The following is a 21110-nucleotide window of genomic DNA, read 5'->3' as shown; positions in this document are numbered from 1 at the left end:
GAGTCCAAAGAGTTAAACAGTGAAAGATAGCAAAGTGGTGGAGACACGAGACAGAATTAAACATAATAAACTTAGCTAAAGTAGAATAAACTTAAACATAATAATAATAAAATAGATTATGTAATTGCCTTGATAAAATCAACTATTGCACTCTCTAATCCGACTGTTGCGTCGTGTATTATAAATTTGAACAACATTATAGTAATATAGCTCCATCTTGTTGATGCCAATAGCAAAATACATAATTCTTCTTGGGTATCGTAACATCTCCGTTGTCCTCTTTAAGGCAGCTTCATCTAAGTCGGTAATGTCGGCAGGGTGAAACGGGCGTGGATGATTTTCAACTATTCGTTTGATGTATGGATTCAACGATTGAATGTCTGGAAGAGGTGGGCTTTTGAAGTCCGTGGTATTCATTGTTTGTCTTAGCTTAGAGGCTATCTCCAAAAAATACATCTGGACACTCGATGGGTCAATCCGGTGGCAGTTGAAAGTAATAGTACCATGTTCACTTGCATTCTGCTCTGGGTATTCAGGATTTTCAACATTATCAAGTGAGTAGTTGTGGTTCCGAAGGTAGACTGTTGCAGTGAGCAATATTTGGGCCTCTAATTTTGTTATCATCAACACTATGAAATACGAGAAAGCATTGGACGGATCTAAGTTAAGCAAATTATCTATGTGCACACTGCCCGGGTCACCGGTCGGGAGCCTTATGAAATCGCCAATATTTATAGTCACCATAGGATTCTCATTGCTATAGTGTCCATGGCTTTCCCCATCGTCTTCCCCTTCTTGCTCCTCTATCTGGTCCCTAACCTCCAGATATAAATCCTTCTTACAGATCGGACAACTTCCTCGTCTAGTGGTGAGCCACGGATCAATACATTGGCCATGGAACACATGTCCACATAGTAATCCCCGAACTAAATCATCATCCTCTAAATTCTCAAGACAGATTGTACATATACCAGATGTGTAATGTTTTTCGGTTTGAAATGGTACACTCACTTCTATTTTTGCTTCTCTCTGGGATAAAGTACTTGCGGTTGATATATTATAGTTGAACTTTTCAAGCGGGATATCTGTTATATCCTCCTCTTCCAGCTCTCTCTTGCTTCCAATGGTTTCGATATGTTTAACAAATTCCTTCGGAGTATTCTCACTGTTTGTGGGCATTGACTCAATTGGATCCTCCACATGACTCCTGTAATGATCGGTATCAACAAACCCTGCATATCCAAGTTTCCCCTTGTTGATACTATGAATCTCCTCTTGCCCACCATTGAGCCATTCCGCATATCGCTTCAATGGGAAGAATTCATTCAACTGCTGGGATGACAAAACCTCCAACTTCTTCATCTTGGACCTAGACAGTGCTATCGAATTTACACCATATAAAAAATACGTAGTACCCTGGTAGACAACATATGGATGGACGATTCGGCTCATGTTGTGATCTTCAAATGGCGATATATATCTTCCAGAACTTTTAAACACGGGATCATAGACCCCAAACATCGCCTTTAAACTATATTTGAAGCTGAAAAAGCCTAATAACAAAAGTGTAGTTATTGCTGCAGCAATAACAACTGAAAATATCGCTGTTGTAGCTGAGCTTCCAAAGGCATGATCACTCATGGTTGCTTGCTGTAGTATACGACCGTTATGTTAGTTGCAGAATAATGAAAGGACGTGAGACTGTGATATAGCAAAAGTTTGACCATAAGGAAATGGATCATCTGATCAAATCACCTTATCAATTTATGAGATAAGCCAAGCCTTAATTTTCCTCCAGTGCGCACTCACGTGCTAGGATTCTACGAAATAGTCTGATAGATTTAGTAAAGCTTCCTGTTAGTTTCAAGTAAGACGCAACACGCATAAGAGGAACACCCAGCCACCAAATGCCACCAAAGAAATCAAACGAAAAACCTCTTATCCTCAAAGCAAAACGACAATCAACGACGTATATGCTTGATGTTTCCTTGAAAAACACAATATCACAACTGAAGGAAAAGTTGGTGAACATGATCAACACGACAGGAGGTTTGTACGTTAACAATCTACCGCACAAATTGGATACCGATGCTCTGCATATACCTGATAACGATATCGAAATTCCGCAAATAGGGCTTAAAAATAGCAGTGATTCAGAGAATGAGGAGGTTAAAAGTAGGAGTGTCGATGATAACGGATCTGTTGCCACTCGAATTTCGGGCGATTCGCCTGTTCAAATCACAACTGAAGATATAACACTTGCGATATTCGACGACCAAAATGATATATATCATTCCAAAATAAGAAATCTTGAGTTGGATGATTCTGCCAAAATTGCAGAATTGAATCTCCACGATTTCATGTGCCTAGCTTTTAAATTCAAGGATGAAGAGTTCAAAATTTTTCAGACTGTATACGAGTAAATACAACAGTGTGTACATAATTGCCTCTAGATAAATAGGAATCCTAGGTACTTGTGACGAGCAGGTTCGATGTAGTGGAAAAGAAGGATTTATTATTGCAAAAAATATCTTATAAACAATACAAAACCAAGCTTAGTTAACTAAAGCAGAAGCAGTAGCAGATTCGTACTTCCAGGTTGGTGGTAAGACTGAAACAGTTCTGTAGTATCTTGCCAATCTGTGGATTCTAGATTCAATTAAAATTAATCTGAACTTAGAGTCCTTGTCCTTTCTGTTTCTTTCCAAGTGCTTTCTGACTGCAACAGCCTTCTTAATTAAAAAGTATAAGTCTTCTGGCAATTCTGGAGCTAAACCGTTGGACTTCAAGATTCTCATGATCTTGTTACCAGTAACAATTTTTGCTTGGTTGACACCGTGAGCATCTCTTAAAAGAACACCAATTTGGGAAGGAGTTAAACCCTTTCTTGCATACTTGATGATTTGGTCAACAACTTCTTCTGGGGAAGCCTTGAACCAAGATGGAACGGATCTGGAGTATGGGAGGGATGATGAGGACATACCCTTACCCTGCAAAAAATTAAAAAAAAATAATGCCCATGTTAGTATTTAAAAAATCCCAAAATATAACTTTACCTTTAGTTAGTACTAACATACTGGTACCAGTCAGCATATCTGATTCCAGGCATTGAGTTGAATGTAGGAATATCAAAACGATCAGCAAGCCAGAGACAGGCAAAAATCCCATACAGAGAATCCTATGAGAGCGACATCCACAACTCCACTTGTTAGACATCAAGCACCCGCAGTTCAGTAAAGGAAAACCAATCTCTTCAAACTAATCTGTTTTTTTTTTCAAATACCCCCAGGGATCCAAACAATGCTAAAATCTACCAAACTGGTCCATGTGTGTGCGTAGTTAACTTAGCATGTGTATTCAAATGAAACATACGCTGGAGTGCATTCTACCCATTTTGAATCTATGTTAGTTAATTAAATCTATCTATAGCCTAGGCCTGTTGAAGGAAAAGAAAGTCAAAGAAAAAACTGTAGGAAGAAGTAGCTTCCAAGTTTTTTTTTTTTTCACTCTAATGTCCCTCCCGCTGTTGAAAAAACTGACGGCAAATTTTAATTGCGATTATGGTGCAGAAGAAAACAAATTCTCACGTGCGCGCGGCGAGGGTTAGCAAACCCTCATCCTGTATACAAATCACAATTTTGCTACTCCTATACGTATGTACACAAATTTAGTGGGTAAAGCAGAAATGATTAAGACGGTAGACATTTATATATACAATTTTATACCAGAGATTTGGCGAAAGGGCGATCTTAGATAGTGCAGTTTCTTCGTAGGATTAGTAGATTGATTTGCTGCAAAGATATAAGCTTGGAAAATAGAGATGTAGAGACATTCTGAGACACTTTAGCTTAAGGAATAGGTTGGAAATTATATTTGAAACTTTTAATGCACGTCAGGAACTTCTTAGTCGTGGAAGATGAATATATTGGTTTCTCTCTCGTTCAGCTTGTAAACAAAGGTTGTTGAGGTAACAACCGGTTTTATTGTCAAGTAAAAACTCGACTGTTGCGAGACATGAGTATTAATGGCGTAGCAAAGAACAATTTCAAAAATAATCTATTAATTTAGCACCTAATCCAAATAGCAAAAGCTAAAAATAAAACAAGTTGTTTGTAATGGTAATAAGCCTGATAAAAATTAGAAGAAAAAATACATTGAATGGAAATCAATCTCTAGAATAATTGAGAATATAAACATGAATCACCTATTGGCATGAATATCTGTTGTAAATAAAACAAGATGTTGACATCAAAATGAAAACTTAACACAAAGTTAAAATGAAAATAATATTGTTAAAATAAAAAGACGATTTAAAGGATAAGAAAAAGGAGATCTTATCAGACTTGGTTAGATTCTTGTCCAGCCAGCTTCATCACCAATATGTAAGTTCGAAGTAGCTTGAGTGATTTCTTCGGATGAATCCTTTGCTTCCTTCTGTTGTTGTTGCTTTTCTCCTTCTTCTTCATCTTCTTCGTCAGAATCTTCATTTGCTAGAACACTGTAGATAGACTTCTTAGGACCATCAACTGGAGTCTCTTTCTTCTCAGGTTGAGAACTTCTCTTTTTCTCTTGTTCTTTTAACATCGAACCCCTTGCACCCCATTCAAAGTCATCAGTTTTAGGCTTGAATGATCTTCTTACAGGCTGTTGTTGTAGTTTAGAACCTCTTAATGCGCTCCAGTCAAGGTCATCTTCCTTTGGTGCTCTTTCCTTTCTTGGGGCTCTATATTCTCTTCTTTCAGGTTCGTTCTGTTGTAAGGTTCCTCTTGCACCCCAATCAAGGTTCTCCTCTCTTGGGGCTCTTTCTCTTGGTGGGCCTCTGAATTCCCTTCTTTCAGGTTCGTTCTGTTGTAAGGTACCTCTTGCACCCCAATCAAGGTTCTCCTCTCTTGGTGCTCTTTCTCTTGGTGGGCCCCTAAATTCTCTTCTTTCCATACTTGGCTGAGACATGCCTGATCTGGCACTACCCCAATCAAGATCGATATCTTCTCTTCTTCTTCTAGGCTGGGCAGACATTGAGCCTCTTGCACCCCAATCCAAATCCTCATCTCCAAACCTTGAACCGTACCTTGAACCTCTTGGTTCTCTAGCATTCTTTGATGGTTTTGCAACAGAAACATAGACCGGCTTGTTGTGGATAGGTTTGTCGTTCAATTCCAAAGCTTCCAACAACAATTCCTTAGTTGCAAATGTAATAAAGGCAAAGTTCTTCAATGAGCCATCACGTTCTCTTGGGCAACGGAAATCTTCGATAAACTGGTCTGGGTTTGCCAAGTGCAAACCGTCAATGAAGAAGTTTCTCAAGTCATCTTCGGTACAATAATCTGGGAACGCAGAAATTCTAGCAGTGAATGGACCATCTTCTGGGATTTCTGGTTCTTGGGTTGGCAGGTTGAAACCAATATCTATAGTAGAGTTTGTGTTTTGTAACATGGATGGATCAAACTCATCTGCCCACGAATCAGTTTGAGTACCAAAAGTATCATCGGATAAAAATGTGGACAAGTCCATCTTAACATTCTTCTTTGGAGCCATCTTGAAGTGTTTCTAAAGTATAAGGTCCCTTGGTTTGGTGGTTACTTCTGTTCTAGAGGAAAAGGAGAAAGAAGTTAAGCTAGTCACTTCCTTCTAGCTATGTTAGTTCAAACTGTGACGGAAATTGTCGAAAAAAAAAAGGCGTGAAAATTTTCCACCTATTCCAAAACCGGCAGAGAGAAACATTCAATTTGTATAGGAAAAACGTGGAAAATGAGAAAACAACCATCTCCGAGCCCAAAAGAAGCTTCTCCACATGTGTGCATGGCAAATCCCATTAATAAAGCTGTAACCTTTGTTCAAATTGAACAACATGTTTTCTTTCAGAAAATAGCAATTTGGACCAATTCCACTCTATAGGATACTTGTTTGCCTTGTTTATCTCTGTGGTAGTACCAATTGCTATCAAGGAAAATCTCTGTTATACTTTCGGTCATGGAGTTATGGTATAATTTCCTCTGTGGGGCTGTGCTCTTGTACAGTGCAACTAAATTCTTCAAACTGCTGATTAACTTACTGTTTGGTATACAGTTTGACTACATCAACCCATTGAATCTTTGTGTTCATAACATCACATATGGACATCCTCAAGAGAGTGATGTTTATATCAAGGTCAGCCGGATAAGACTGAATTTCTCTTTTTTCTTGAAGCTTAAAAGCTTCATTGGAGTTAACGTCTCAGGAGTTAATATAAGGTTGAATAAGCTGCCAATTGATAAGGGTAACGAAACCCAAGGTGCATCAGATGAGGATGAGTCTTATGGGAAATATACTGACCAAATTAATAAGCATGTCTTTGATCCTGAAAAACCTGTTTCCATCATCAGTGACAACCCTAGATTGAATCGATTGCGAAGCTTCCTAATCAAGTGTGTACCTCATCTTTCATTCTCAATCACTGAAGCAAGTGTGGATTTTTCTGATGATCTCTCAATTATTTTCGAAAAAATAGTGGGGCACTTGGATATCAACCAATCGAAGCAAAGAGTCTCATTTTTAGATGAAACATCGTCAGTTAGTCACAGTCTTGTATTCTCAGTACAAATCGATAAAGGAAACCTTTTCAAGCCATCTAAACGACAAATACTATCCAATTTTTTTGATCAGTGTATTATTGCATCACAAATAAATGTCGACTTGGAATCCGGTTTCATCAGTTCGTTGATGCCTTCAGTAAGAATGATTGGGGTGGACGTTTCAGTTCTTTATGTATTAAAACTAGTCAAGTTTCTCAACCCATCATTTGAAGTAACGGAAGGGTCGTCAAGGACGACTGGGTCACCATCATTCAACCAAACTAGGATGAAATTATATGTTTATAGTTTCTTTTACAAACTAATTAAAACTGGAAGTTTCACCATTCAGTCATTCACTGTTACTGAAATTCCGGTTTCCACCCATTCAAAATTGAATAATTTTTTAGAAAGGCAAGATAGTAAATCTTTGGAAGGAATGATATTTGTTTCAGCGTCGATGAATTCATTCACCTTTGATGTTAGTGCAGTGGAACCAAGTCAGGTGGGTTATAGTTTAAAATTTGTTGACGATTCGTTCCCACTTAGATGGATGGCGTCAATTTCTGATTTCAAGTTGTCCTTAGATTATTCCAAATTCGAACTATACGATGGTACACAGAAGCAATTTGACATCTTATCGATATCAAACTTATTGTTGACAGTGGAATCAACGATGATGGTCAATTTAATGAGGGTGGTATTCAACAACGAAATTCAGAAAAACTTTACACAAAAGCAAACTGTCTCAGAGATTCAATTTAATATGGCCAATTTTTCTATTGATTTGAGTGTTGACCAACTTGTTGTTCTCTTGTGTGTATTATCGGATAGAGCTGAGGAAACACGAAGTTTTACGGAGCCATCCGAATATCATAAGAGCAATACTAATGAACAAGCACACACTTCTGGTAACATTTACAAAGAAACATTTTTGGAAACTTCTCCCAAGTTTTATTTTAAATTTCTTTTTGACAAACCTACAATTATTCTTCGATCTGAAAATGAAATCAATAAAAATGTAGACAATCATTTGCTTTTTCTACAACCATCAATGTTACTTGCACATTTAGATGTTGTCACCATAGATAAAACTATGAAGATCAGTTCAAGATTAGACATTCCTCAAACGGCATTAGTTTATCAAAGAAATAACTCAAGCATATCAGCAGCTACTATTGCAGAAATGAAAGATGTGTTTTTTAGGGTAAACTTTTTACTTCCTAAATTCAGTAGTTTGAAGATTTTCATCTGCCTGAATCACGTTTTGGTTGACCTGACGAGCATCCAAGCCTTAAATGGACTTGGAATTATGTCTAATGCTTTGAGAGTTTCCATGCACAAATATAGAAGTCCGAAGAAGCATATACAGCATCCAGCTAGGTACAAAAAGCACAATGCCAATAAAGCATTCACCAATTTGCCAGATTGGTTTTCTAATTTCACGGTCAGTATCGGGGTTTTCAAATTAGTTTTAGGTTCGAAGTCTTTGTTTATTGAGCCAAAAGATCTATTGGATGAAAATGATAGAGGAAATATTAAGAAAGATAGTAAGATTATTACTCCTTCTAAAACCACATACAAAATCGGCCAAACGGAGTTTAAAATCTTTAATAACAACAATGACTTTATTGGAGATGACAGTGCATCTTTAAGTTCCTCTAACTCTCAACGCCAGTATGAGGATGATGATTATTATTGGACTGCAAGAGGAGCTGTAGGTGAAATTGGGGTATCTACCAGTATCCGAAACCCTCTATTAGATATCTCCCTGAAAAGAAAAGTACTTTCTATTCCTCATACTGATATGTCCTTAATTTGTTCAAGGAAGAAAGTATTCTTACTTAAGACATCAGTGGAATCTATTATGTTGGATCATGATATTGCCTCACACTTTACAATATTCTCGTCTTTTTATTTATTGAGACATACTTTTAAGTTTCACTTGTCTGAAACTATGGTTAATGAAAAACATGAATATCAATTACTACAAACAAGAAAAAAAGAAGTAAAACCTAAAATAGGACTTTTGGATCTTTTTAACATCCAGTTTTATGTTAGAGAAGCCCAACTCAAAATGATGATGCCTGGGGATTTACATATGCGACTAGATTTGTTTGGTCTCAAATGTACATTTGATGGAAATACTGTTACTTCTGAAAATAAATTGATTCAGTTATCAGTGAAAAAAAAGTCAGACTTTCCATTCTTCAATCGTGTTAGTGTCATAGACAATATGAAACTTAACTGTGTGCTACCAAATGAAAAAGGAAAGTTGGCGAAGATAAACATTTTCAACAATAATTTTAAAATATTAATTCCTTCAGACTTTGTTGTTCATTCCATGTTTGATTCAATAATATTGACTGTAAAGTTAACGAAGAAATTCTTATTTTCTATAAAACATGGTGTGATACACGAAAGGGATAAAATTAAATCTAGTGGTATAGAAACTCTACCGATTATGAAGATCAAGTCAAAAAATTTAGCATTTAATGTAGAAGATGATCCGTTCGAAGTGGAGTTGGGTATGATCTATCAGCTTGGAATTATTGAACAAAAGCAAAGGCTCAAAAAGATCAGCATATTTGATAAGGTTCTAGAAAATATCAGAACTAACGCTTCTAAATTGTGCAATGATGAGAATTGTCTACGTAATTTCGGTATTCATTTAGACAAAATTCATTTGTTGACATCGACATCCTTTTCAAATGTCAAGAATAGTGTATTAGAGTCTCTATTAATTGATATATACCAAGACCTTCACAAGCTTTGGGTCAATTTTTCTAGTTCTTGGGTTCGAATTATAAATGAGTTCAAGGTCAAAAGACGCCATACGATGGAGGAAAATGCTGATTTTCTAACAAGCAATATTCTACAGCGGCTAAATGTTTCAGATAGTTTTGCAGATAATGTTGTTGACTCAACTGATTTACCTCCTTTGATGGGAATCTTTTTGAATGATACGATTATAACGATCAAACATCCACAATTTGAAAACGATTCAAACGATGTCCATAATTTCTTGCACCGTGTGGGTAAAGGTGTTCCTAAAAGCACGGATTGGGATAAGATCATACCGATGAGACTATCTCTGCAAGCTTCGGAAGTTCGTGTTCATCTTAGGGATTTTCCTTTGCCCATGGTTTATATTCCAAACATGTTAGACAATAGTAGATGGAACGAAAGCTTTATCTTGAAAGGAACCCTTGTTATAGCGGAACAGATGCCTAAATCAGATAAAGAATATTGGTATGACTATATGCCCATGCTCCCTGGGCTACATAGTGGCGACGACATGAATCATAGTTACTCTTGGGAAGCGCCGAAAACAATATGTACTGTCAAAGCATACTACGAAATTAACTGTGCTATAAATTCTGATGATTCGACAACAGTCACATGGTCAACTGCCTATCAAGCAGTTTTAAGACATCTCAGTGATATCTTTGATACTTTTAGTAAAGATTCTAAGGACCCTAGTCCTAAGCTAGGTATTTGGGATAAGCTAAGAAATATCATGCATGGGTACATGATATTCCGGTGGACCGATGATGCTTCCGAAGTAGTTTTTAACATCCTCAACTCTTACGATCCTTATGATATATTGGGCCTCAGTGCTGGCTTTTCATTGATTTTCAAAAACAAAGTTAAATGGGCTGTTAATGATCCAGGGAGAGAAAAGGAAAGAGATTACTTCATATTTAAATCAAGGAATGTTATGTTTGGTGTTCCTAATCACTTGACCACACCCTTGCCTTGTTGGTGTTCAAACAAGAAGACTTTTATGGTAGGTGTTGACGAAAGTTTGTTGCTAACTTCATTTTATGGATATTACATGAATACGGAGATATACTATGATGATTCAAATGAAAACTTGAAAGCACTATATGAGAGGACGAAAACCCAAAAATTTGAGACACTAAACATTGTCTTAGATGGTGATGTGGAACTTAAATTGTCTATGGTATTTGAAAGAAAACTCCCTGATGGGAGTCGTACTACTGAGTTTAGACCACATTATGAAAATGTTCTGACTAGTCCAAAATGGGCTCAAGGTCAAGACTTTGATTCCTATAGCGGTTTCAGGTCGGACTTTGTACATATGGCTCTAAATTTAGTCACTAAAAACTCCAAATATAATGTGTTACGAGTTTCACCTAAAACCATATTTCAGTTTATGACATGGTTCAAACGATTCAGCGATGATGTTGCACTACCAATTCGGAATGGTTCTCTATGGAAAAGTGCAACTCAATCGGTTAAATTGGGAAGTCATTTGATGACTTTCAAATTTATGTTTGATGTCGAGCCATTGTATATATATCACGGTTACAGGTTTGATTTGGCTAGACCAGGCGAACATACCGCATTAGGTTTGAAGGGGAAAATTGGAAGCTTCAAATGCGATTTGCATCAGCGGAAAGAAAAAATGATTAAACATGTTGACTTCTTAGGGGAAAACTTTAACGTAATGAAAATGAGTTTTTACGTTGGTAAAGTTGAGCTAAAAAATATAGATTTGAGAGTCATTGGAATAAATTTTACTGAACGTAAAGATGTAACACCAAAACACCACTTTCAAATATTTGACAATGACAAGGATTGGATTGATCTCAATGACTTTGAGGAGGTTGATTTGCCCACGGTTAAAGATAGTGACATTGAAGGGCAAGTACTTCCGTTATTATTTGCGTCTCATTTTTCCTATAAGATGAACAAAAAACTGGCTAAAAACTTATTTGGTGACGAAAATACTCATGACTGTATCATCAATCAAGAAGATGGTCCTGAAGTATCCTACAATCATATTTGTGATGTAGAAAAATTAAAACTGAAGTGGTATAAAAACGTTAGAAATATCATATTTAGTTACTTTACAGAGATGGATTTTAGGGCTGCTTATGTAAATAGCTCATCATTTAAGGATAGAAGCACAATATTAGGAAAATTGAAGCAGACTAAAACCCAACAACAAGAACCCCAATCAACTAGAAGTACCGATTCTAAAATAAACTATAATATTGAAAGCAAGAAGGAGTTTAATGAGATGATGAGGAACATCAAAGAATTTTCTAGTAAAATTATTCCTGTTGATGATTTGCTGGTGAGATTAAACGATGTCCAAGTACAATTGATGATTGATTCTGCGCATGAACATCTAATGTTGTTTAGAACTAAACGCAACGAAATCGAAATTGTTTCGTTAATGGATGAAGATTGGTTTAGATCTGTCCAATCTAAATTCATTGCAAAAAGAATAGGTACAGTATTTGAAGACGCCGATGTGTTAATTCTATCAAAAAATGACTATCCCTTTACAAAAACCACTAAAGACAACTATGGAACAAATGGCTCTTGGCCTGTGTTTTTGGACGGTAGTGAACCAAACGAGTTTGTAGAAAGTAAGACGCTTCTTTCGAACGTTCTCATATATTTTATGTTTGAAAATCCGTCTAGCACATACGCAAGTGGCAAATCAAGGAAGAAGTTGTATTTGAATATTCCTGTATTTGAGACAAGAATTGACTCAGAGTCTTACCTCAAATCTGTGAAGATAGCTAGGAGCGTTTTGGTCTACACGTCACCAAGGCAGAAGAAGTTTGCTAGCTTAGTCCAAGCCTACTCCTTATTGAATGACTCTCAGGATAAATTAAAACTCTATACAGCGCTAGATCGTGTTTGTGGTGAAATCCAATCAATAGTGGCTTTGCATAAAGCACTGTCACCAGCGAGAACGGTGGCCAATAAGGAAATAGAGGTTGAGTCACTGTTAAGGGCCCGACTATCCAAATTGTTGACGGATTCTTTGTTGCTATCTAGAGCTATTTTGGAAGATTTGATTCCTAGAAGTGAAGAGGAAGATGACCAGTGTTTTATGGAATGGTGTATTACAGCTGCAAAAATAAATGTTAATTTTACTATTGACGATCAATCGTTTTTGAGTTTTATGTTGAAGGATGGTTCATTTAACAGGTTAGAGATGCTTGATCAAACCACTATAAACGAAGTTTCAATAAGGTCTATTCAAATCCTAAATCACGACTACAATATTTTGTATCCTGAGTTATTGTCTGCATTTGATCCAAGTTCGTCTGTTAAAGCCAATATCCCCAAAACTAAGGCAATGCTAAAGATCAAGTGGGAAATTGGAGATAAAATACAGGGAATGCCAAATATTAGAAATGTCCAAGTTAGCGGGCTTCCGATGAAATTAGCAATGGAGGATAAAACTGGTATCAAGTTGATGGAATTTTTGTTTCCCGATGAAAACCTATACAAAACCGAGAGTAACGCTTCTGAAGGAGAGGAGGGGAATGATGTTTTCAGCTACGACAGTTCTGATGAAGACATTCTTGAATTTGAAGGCGAGAATGATACTTCACCTGACTCAGAATTAATTGAGTATAAAGGAGTGAATGACAGTCTCGCAAGTCATAAAGGAATACCAGTGACAAACTCCGATCCTGTTAATAATGTCGGGGCTGACATCAATGAGGGCAAAAATTTAGAACATCGGACCTCAAAGTTATCTATTGTTTCGAGAAGTAAAAGTGCTATTAGTTCTAACTATTCCTGTAATTTGAATAGAAAAATTGTCAATGAAAAAAGCTCCAGAAGTTTCTCAAATATCGAACAAGAAAAATATCTTGGTGCAATTAAGAACAGTATGGATATAGAATATACCAATGGGGACATTTTAAAAATGGAAAAAGAAACCAAGTATTTCAGTATCCAGAACTTGACGATGGAAGACTTTGTGCTAAACATTTCTTTATACGGTAAAGGTATGTTGAGGCTTATAAATGTAACTAATTTGACATTGGTTGTCCCTAAATTTGTCATCCAGAAAGAAGTATGGACGAGTATCGATTTAATTGACGCTATTAAGAAACACGTTATAAAAACGTTACTGAAGCAATCAGGTCATTTGCTCAAAAACAAGTTATTTGTTTACAGAAGAAGAAAAAGAGTTAACAAGCAGAAATACGTTAAGGTCAAAACAAGAAATTAGAGAAAAAGCAATGTATTTTATAGTTAGAACGATATAGATATAGCAAAGATTTATTTAATGTCACTCAACCATTTAACAATGGGAAATAAGACTATGTCATGATTTATTTTAAGTTCAAATTTGTCTTCTTTTAATATCGGGTAATTGCTCCGGTGAAGTAGCAGCACTCGTTGCCTTACGTTTCTTCTCCTTTTTGGTATTGTCACCTGGTAACACTAACTTAGACGGGTCAAACCCTGGAATGCCTGTTGGCCCTGTTTTTTCAAAGTTCAGTACTTTATCTAGGTAATTCAAATCAAACTTCTCTATCTTCGGTTTCACAAGTTCAGGGTTATCCGGAGTTAACGCTATGTTAACAAAAGATCTGTCTTCCTTTGGGATCGTGTGTTTCCCTGAAAGATCAGAAATGTGGGACTTATACGATTTTCTCAATTTTGTACCTTTAGAGCCATCTGCATTGACTCTATTCAATGCTTGAGATATATCTTTAAGGTTATAAAGTTGAATCAAGTCGTCATCAAACGAAGGTTCCACAGCTGGATATCCACTTAATGGTGTAACAAAATAATAGTTACCATTGCTTGTTTGTTTATCACCTTTAATCGACATCAAGAGCAGCACAAATGCAACGCTTGGTGTAGCTTGTTGCAAGTGGTAAACGTTGCCCAGCTGACATGCCTTTCTACTTCTAGACATGACCAATAATCATAGATATTAAAACAACATAAAATACTAATCACGCGCATCTCACGTGCTCCATATGAGGGTTCAACCCTAACATTTCTTTGATGACGATTTTACCGCGATATCAAGAACGCGCGTGTATCTGAGAAAAAATGGAACGCAGTCACAACGAAAGTATTGTGCTCCTCGTACGGGGAGAGGAATGGATTGAGGATTCAGAGTAGAGGTGGATTTTTCATAGTATTGATAAAATTACTAAAAAATAGTAGGTATCATTATCCTTTAGAACTTAGCTCAAGTACCAACAGACATCAACAGTATGTACATACTATACACGTTTTTCATTATGTGATCAGTCAGCGGAAGCAGCCCTATACAGTGATTACCTTCAAAAGCACGTTACTTGCCAGGGAACTTGGAAATTAAGTCAAGGAAAAAATTATTCTATCTGATCGAAACCATGGTTATGGAAACAAATAATGCACTCAAATTTTGATACTATAATTATGTAGGGTTGATAAAAAGATCTTGTCTTTCAGCGATTGCAGCCATTTGTCCAATGGCACAAAATTTACCACTAATTTTGTTATTCAAGAATAAACATAAGAACGGTTGGATAGAATACTAGTGCAAGGATCTTCCTCATTAACAAAATAGGGTTTAGTTGCTTTCCAACCAAGGGTGTATTTCTGTTTACATCTTTATTTTTCAGTTTTCAGAAAGAAAAAAATACTAACTTTTTTCATTACCTTATTCTACTATTACAGATGGCTCCACAATTGAACCCAAAGATTGTCAAGAAGCACACCAAGAAGTTCAAGAGACACCACCATGACAGATACCACAGAGTTGGTGAAAGCTGGAGACTTCAAAAGGGTATTGACTCTTGTGTCAGAAGAAGATTCAGAGGTACCATTTCTGCTCCAAAGATTGGTTACGGTTCTAACAAGAAGACTAAGTTCTTAAGACCAGATGGTAAGAAGACTTTTGTTGTTTCTAACTTGAAGGATTTAGAAGTTCTTTTATTACATACCGAGACTTACGCAGCTGAAATTGCTCACAATGTTTCTGCAAAGAACAGAGTTGAAATTTTGTCCAGAGCTAAGGCTATTGGTGTTAAGGTCACCAATCCAAAGGGTAGAGTTACTCTTCAAGCTTAAATTTAATGTCTATTAGTATATATAGTTGATCTTGATTTTTAACCCTATTTTCTATTGGCCTTTATATTAGCTTTGAGCAACATTACAAACTTTAATATACAGAACTATTTTATAACATGATACTTGTTTCTCAAGGAGTAGGTTGTAATTACTATTAGCTTTGGTTTGGTCTTTTTTTTTCTCTTAAAGTATTGAGTTCGAAAGAAATTAAGTAGTCGCTACACACATGGATTGTGAATGGGATCTTAAATTTTCTAATAAAAAAACCTGACTTGAAATGCAAACATACTTGACTTCAGTCTTTCTTATATACGGAGAATTGAAGTTTCAATTGTTGCTACAATGAGCTACAGTAATAGGTTTGTTGTTGGTGATGATGACGAGAACGAGGATTCTTTTAATTTCCTACAGGATGATTTGCCGCATAATGCCCATCCAGTAGGTGTTGAAAATCACCCGAAATCTGATGAAAAGTCAATTTTAGACCCATTTGCTGATAAAAACGAAGTGGTTGATCCATTTAGTGATGCATTTGAACTTGACACTAACAAGTATAAGTCGCTAAACATTAATGATCCATTTGTCAGATCCAATAAAGTTGATTCATCTCTGCAAAGCAAGTATAGCAATGGCAAATCTACACATGATGACTTCATTGATTTGTTTTCAGACACGGAGGGTAATATAATTGATGATCGAATTAATCCTGATGAAAATCCTTACAATGATAGTCTCAAAAACTTAACTATACCTGAGAATAATACCGGCCTAAGAAGTGTGTATAATCAGTTAAAGGGATCTTTGGGGTTATCATCTTATAATAACGTCCAAACGCTATCAGCAGACCCAGTTTTTTCAGAAAATGACAACGAAGAATCGTCACATAACTTCAGGCCAGTTGAGGATACAGGAGCTAAGGCAACTTCAACTTTAAGTATGTTTGACATTAGAAGATGTTTGGGCAAAAGGAAAAACGAAGATGATAAAGGACCTAGGATCATATACCTAAATGATCAACACAGGAACAATGGCTCTGGTTTTGTCAGTAATCATATCAGTACAACAAAATATAATGCGTTTACATTCTTACCCAAATTTTTATTTGAACAATTTTCCAAATATGCTAATTTATTCTTCTTGTTCACTGGTTGTATCCAACAAGTTCCTACAGTTACTCCAACCAATAGATACACAACCTTTGCGACGTTACTTATAGTCTTACTGGTTTCTGCAGTGAAAGAAATGTCAGAAGACATAAAAAGAAACACATCTGATAACGAATTAAATAAATCTAAGGTTCTAATCCTAAACACTAGTACAGGCGAATACAGTGAGAAAAAGTGGATCAATGTTAAGGTTGGTGATATCCTCAAAATAAGGAATGGTGAAGCACTACCTGCCGATCTTATTTTGTTGAATTCGTCCGAACCGGACGGTTTATGCTACATTGAAACTGCAAATCTCGATGGTGAGACAAACTTAAAAATAAAACAGCCAAGAAAGGAGACGGTTCATATGATGGATCCTCGTATTCTGAGTAAGCTGAGAGGAAAGATTACTAGTGAAAGGCCTAATAGTAGTTTATATACTTACGAGGGCACAATGGAGATTGATGGAATTGAATTCTCTTTGAGCCCTGATCAGCTGATATTGAGAGGCGCCAGTCTAAGAAACACTAACTGGATTCAAGGTGTAGTAATCTTCACAGGCCATCAAACAAAGTTGATGAGAAATGCCACTGCTACCCCTATAAAAACTACCGATGTTGAAAGAATCATCAACTTACAAATTATCGCATTATTTGGAATTCTTATTTTCTTGGCTTTTGTCTCCTCTTTGGGAAATGTAATCACATTGGAGGTCAACAAAAAATATTTGGGGTATCTATACATGGAAGGTACTAGTAGAATTGGATTGTTCTTTTTGGATATTTTAACTTTTTGGATCTTGTATTCAAATTTGGTTCCAATCTCTCTTTTTGTTACTGTTGAAATTATCAAGTATTATCAGGCATTTTTGATTAGTTCGGATCTTGATATGTATGATGAAGATACAGACACGCCTACCGTTGCAAGAACTTCCTCCCTTGTTGAAGAATTGGGGCAAATCCAGTACGTGTTCAGTGATAAAACTGGTACTCTAACCAGAAATATTATGGAATTCAGGACCTGTTCCATTGGCGGTAGGTGTTATATTGAAAATATTCCGGAAGATAAAGAAGCTGTTCTTCAAGACGGTGTTGAGCTTGGATATCACAGTTTTGAGCAATTGGCTAAAGATCTCAAAGAGAGCAAAAACTCCCATGTGATAGATAATTTTCTAACTTTATTGGCAGTATGTCATACGGTTATTCCAGAAGTGGAAGAGGATGGCTCGATAAAGTACCAAGCCGCCTCGCCAGATGAAGGAGCGTTGGTTGAAGGTGCAGCAATCTTGGGTTACAAGTTTCATACGAGGAAACCATCTTCTGTTGTCATATCTGTTGATGGACAAAATAAAACATATGAGTTGCTAAACATCTGTGAGTTTAACTCAACCAGGAAACGGATGAGTGCATTGTTTCGGTGCCCAGATGGTAAAATAAGGCTCTTTGTTAAGGGTGCTGACACAGTTATATTAGAGCGTCTTTCACACGACAATGAATTTGTTGATGCAACAACGAAGCACTTGGAGGATTTTGCTGTCGATGGCTTGAGAACACTCTGTGTGGCTACAAGAATCATTCCAGAAGCTGAATATGCTGAGTGGTCTGATATATATAACAAGGCCTCGGTCAGTTTAGGTAATAGGGCCGATGAACTGGACAAGGCAGCCGAATTAATTGAAAGGGATTTATTTTTACTGGGCGCAACAGCGATTGAAGACAAGTTACAGGATGGGGTTCCCGAAACTATATCAGTTCTGCAAGATGCGGGTATCAATGTCTGGGTTTTAACTGGTGATAGGCAAGAAACAGCTATTAATGTTGGAATGAGTTGTAAACTATTAAGCGAAGACATGAATCTGCTTATAATTAACGAAGATAACAAAGATGATACATGCCAAAACATGATGGAAAAACTAACTGTATTGCAGGGAGACGAAGTTTCTGACGAAGACAAAAATAGTTTGGCCTTAGTCATTGATGGAAAGTCATTGGGATATGCCCTTGAGTCTGACCTAGAAGACATGTTCCTTGCGATTGGTACTATGTGCAAAGCAGTTATTTGCTGTAGAGTTTCTCCTTTGCAAAAGGCGTTGGTTGTTAAATTAGTTAAAAGAAAGAAGAAAGCGCTTTTATTAGCTATTGGTGATGGTGCTAATGATGTTTCCATGATCCAAGCTGCGCATGTTGGTGTGGGTATCACTGGTATGGAGGGTGCACAAGCTGCAAGGAGTGCTGATTTTGCAATTGGACAGTTCAAGTACTTGAAGAAGCTTCTATTGGTTCATGGCTCTTGGTCATATCAAAGGATTTCTCTTGCCATCCTTTATTCATTCTACAAAAATATCACACTTTACATGTGTCAGTTCTGGTTTGTATTTAGCAACGGATTTAGTGGTCAATCTATTATTGAATCTTGGTCGTTGACCTTGTACAATGTTGTTTTTGTTGCATTGCCCCCATTTGTCATTGGTATTTTTGATCAATATATAAGTGCCAACATGCTTAATCAGTATCCACAGCTTTACAGGATTGGACAAGAGGGGAAATTTTTCAACGTTGAAATCTTTTGGTCATGGGCCGTCAATGGCTTCTACCACAGCGCTATAATTTACATTGCGGTTATAAACATATACAAGTATGGAAACCAATTTTTAGATGGAGAAATAGCAGACATTTGGGTTGTGGGTATTACACTTTATACCGTTTGTTTGTTAACTTCATTGGGCAAGGCTGCCTTAGTTTCTTCACAATGGACCAAGTTTACACTAGTTGCGATTCCAGGATCCTTTGCGTGCTGGTTTGTGGCATTTCCTTTATATACCGTCATTGCACCAAAAGTTAATGTTTCCAAGGAATATACTGGTATTATGCCATTTGTTTATGGATCTGCAGTTTTCTGGTTAACCATTATAGTCGTTCCTACTCTCTGTTTGATGAGAGATTTTCTTTACAAGTTTTACAAAAGGCAATGGAACCCAGAATTCCATCATATTGTTCAGGCAATGCAAAAGAACCAAATGCAAACCCATCGGCCAAAGTTTTCTTCATTCCAGAAGACCATCAGAAAAGTTAGACAAGTTCATCGGATGAGAAAACAACGGGGTTTTGCTTTCTCGCAAGTCGAAGGGCAGGAAAGCATTGTCAGAAAGTATGACACCACTAAAAGTAGAGGCATTTATGGAGAGTTGGAGTAAGTGGTTTTAAAGTTCGTCTTTATCTGTATAAATGTTCGATTTTTACTAAGTTCAATATTCACGAATTCATATGCTTTAGGTCCCTATTAGCATGCGCTAAGTCGTCAATGTATTTCAAGGGTTGAATCGATTTTGCGCCAGTAGCTTTGATCATCGGGTTGAAGCTGTAGTTTGGCAATTGTATGCTGTATCTTGATATTTTGGAGTTTAAAGTTCTGATAAGGTCATTCGTGTATAACTCTTGTGTCCTCAATCTTGATTTTGAAAGCTTCGTAGACAAATGTAAATACCTATTATCTAGTAGTAGCTTCGACAATTCTATCATACGAGAGGTAGTGAAGACATCTAAAAGATGCGATGTGGATGAGTTGGAGCCAACCTCGTGTATGCACAAAAGGTAGTTGTATACAAAAGATTCCAAGTCATATGAATGAAAACTTTGAAAGACATCTACTATTTTTGTGGGAATCTTCTCTCTCAGCTTTAACAATGGTATGAAGTCATAATTACTTGAGCGGTTTAATATCATCGAGAGAAGCATATATTCAATCGAAATGCAATCAAACGTGACTCTTTCGAATGTAAGAAAACTCAAGGATAAGATAATAGACAATAATTTAGAAGCTTGCTCATATGATCCATCAATTATTAGTGAATGAGAAACCTGGTGCATATATAATGGATATTGTAGATTCAGGCATTTCTCTTCAGCCATATCATATTCGTCAACATGGAATTGCCCAACAATTTCGCAAATGGAATAAAACATTCTATTTTTAAAAAGTTGATTCACCGTGAAAACCTGAAATGTTGATACTTTATAATCATTATATGCAGTTTTGAATCTCAAAAAAGACTCTTTAAGTCTGCAAGCTTGAAACTCATTGCAAGAGCTAAAATATCGGGTTAACATTAACATGAACAAATCACGGTTTGTGGTTGTTGACAGTGCTTTTCCATAATTGATATTATCCAATACTTTCAAACCCAGGGTGATGAGATACCCTTTAACCTCTGTCGAAGCTTTCGAAAGGTCAAAATTCCTAGTATACCCTCTTAGAATTTTCAAAATCAAAACAATAGATTGATCCTGATCTCTTTCGTTTGAAAGTATCGTCTTTACGAAGCTCTTGACAACAGTAATGTCCGTTAGAGCTTTATCGCTGTCAACATTAGCAAGATACTCATTGATGAAGCTATCTACTTTCTTCATCGTAAATAAGGTCTCTGTTGAATTATTCATGTTGAAAGCTATTATGTTATTCATTTATTTCTTTTAGGTCATTTGGCTATACTTTGATTAATCCCCGCTTTCTAATCGAACCAAAAAAAAAATATGGAACATATGCGCAGTAGGTGTAA

The 21110-nt window shown here is 36.5% G+C and overlaps 9 protein-coding genes across 9 annotated transcripts; 4 read left to right on the top strand and 5 right to left on the bottom strand.

Moving 5' to 3' along the window:
* Positions 1–138: 138 nt before the first annotated feature.
* C5L36_0E01880 (uncharacterized protein) lies at positions 139–1641 on the bottom strand (the record flags this gene model as incomplete). The annotated part of the gene is made up of 1 exon (XM_029467741.1): positions 139–1641. The coding sequence occupies one exon, from the start codon at positions 1639–1641 to the stop codon at positions 139–141; it is 1503 nt and encodes a 500-aa protein (XP_029323601.1).
* Positions 1642–1907: 266 nt separating this feature from the next.
* On the top strand, positions 1908–2423 carry C5L36_0E01870 (uncharacterized protein; the record flags this gene model as incomplete). Its single annotated transcript, XM_029467740.1, has 1 exon — positions 1908–2423. One exon carries the CDS (start codon positions 1908–1910, stop codon positions 2421–2423), a length of 516 nt encoding a protein of 171 aa, XP_029323600.1.
* Positions 2424–2555: 132 nt separating this feature from the next.
* C5L36_0E01860 (uncharacterized protein) lies at positions 2556–3384 on the bottom strand (the record flags this gene model as incomplete). Its single annotated transcript, XM_029467739.1, has 2 exons — positions 2556–2990; positions 3373–3384. The coding sequence occupies 2 exons, from the start codon at positions 3382–3384 to the stop codon at positions 2556–2558; spliced, it is 447 nt and encodes a 148-aa protein (XP_029323599.1).
* Positions 3385–4347: 963 nt separating this feature from the next.
* Positions 4348–5535, bottom strand: C5L36_0E01850 (uncharacterized protein; the record flags this gene model as incomplete). The annotated part of the gene is made up of 1 exon (XM_029467738.1): positions 4348–5535. The coding sequence occupies one exon, from the start codon at positions 5533–5535 to the stop codon at positions 4348–4350; it is 1188 nt and encodes a 395-aa protein (XP_029323598.1).
* Positions 5536–5970: 435 nt separating this feature from the next.
* On the top strand, positions 5971–13563 carry C5L36_0E01840 (uncharacterized protein; the record flags this gene model as incomplete). The annotated part of the gene is made up of 1 exon (XM_029467737.1): positions 5971–13563. The coding sequence occupies one exon, from the start codon at positions 5971–5973 to the stop codon at positions 13561–13563; it is 7593 nt and encodes a 2530-aa protein (XP_029323597.1).
* Positions 13564–13677: 114 nt separating this feature from the next.
* C5L36_0E01830 (uncharacterized protein) lies at positions 13678–14259 on the bottom strand (the record flags this gene model as incomplete). Its single annotated transcript, XM_029467736.1, has 1 exon — positions 13678–14259. The coding sequence occupies one exon, from the start codon at positions 14257–14259 to the stop codon at positions 13678–13680; it is 582 nt and encodes a 193-aa protein (XP_029323596.1).
* Positions 14260–15014: 755 nt separating this feature from the next.
* C5L36_0E01820 (uncharacterized protein) lies at positions 15015–15407 on the top strand (the record flags this gene model as incomplete). Its single annotated transcript, XM_029467735.1, has 1 exon — positions 15015–15407. The coding sequence occupies one exon, from the start codon at positions 15015–15017 to the stop codon at positions 15405–15407; it is 393 nt and encodes a 130-aa protein (XP_029323595.1).
* Positions 15408–15749: 342 nt separating this feature from the next.
* Positions 15750–19748, top strand: C5L36_0E01810 (uncharacterized protein; the record flags this gene model as incomplete). Its single annotated transcript, XM_029467734.1, has 1 exon — positions 15750–19748. The coding sequence occupies one exon, from the start codon at positions 15750–15752 to the stop codon at positions 19746–19748; it is 3999 nt and encodes a 1332-aa protein (XP_029323594.1).
* Positions 19749–19806: 58 nt separating this feature from the next.
* On the bottom strand, positions 19807–21015 carry C5L36_0E01800 (uncharacterized protein; the record flags this gene model as incomplete). The annotated part of the gene is made up of 1 exon (XM_029467733.1): positions 19807–21015. One exon carries the CDS (start codon positions 21013–21015, stop codon positions 19807–19809), a length of 1209 nt encoding a protein of 402 aa, XP_029323593.1.
* Positions 21016–21110: the final 95 nt, after the last annotated feature.

The sequence above is a fragment of the Pichia kudriavzevii genome, chromosome 5 (genome assembly GCF_003054445.1).
Source record: "Pichia kudriavzevii chromosome 5, complete sequence".
Lineage (NCBI taxonomy): Eukaryota > Fungi > Ascomycota > Pichiomycetes > Pichiales > Pichiaceae > Pichia > Pichia kudriavzevii.
Note: the sequence above shows the minus strand (reverse complement) of the source record. Positions and strands in the feature narration are given on the sequence as shown.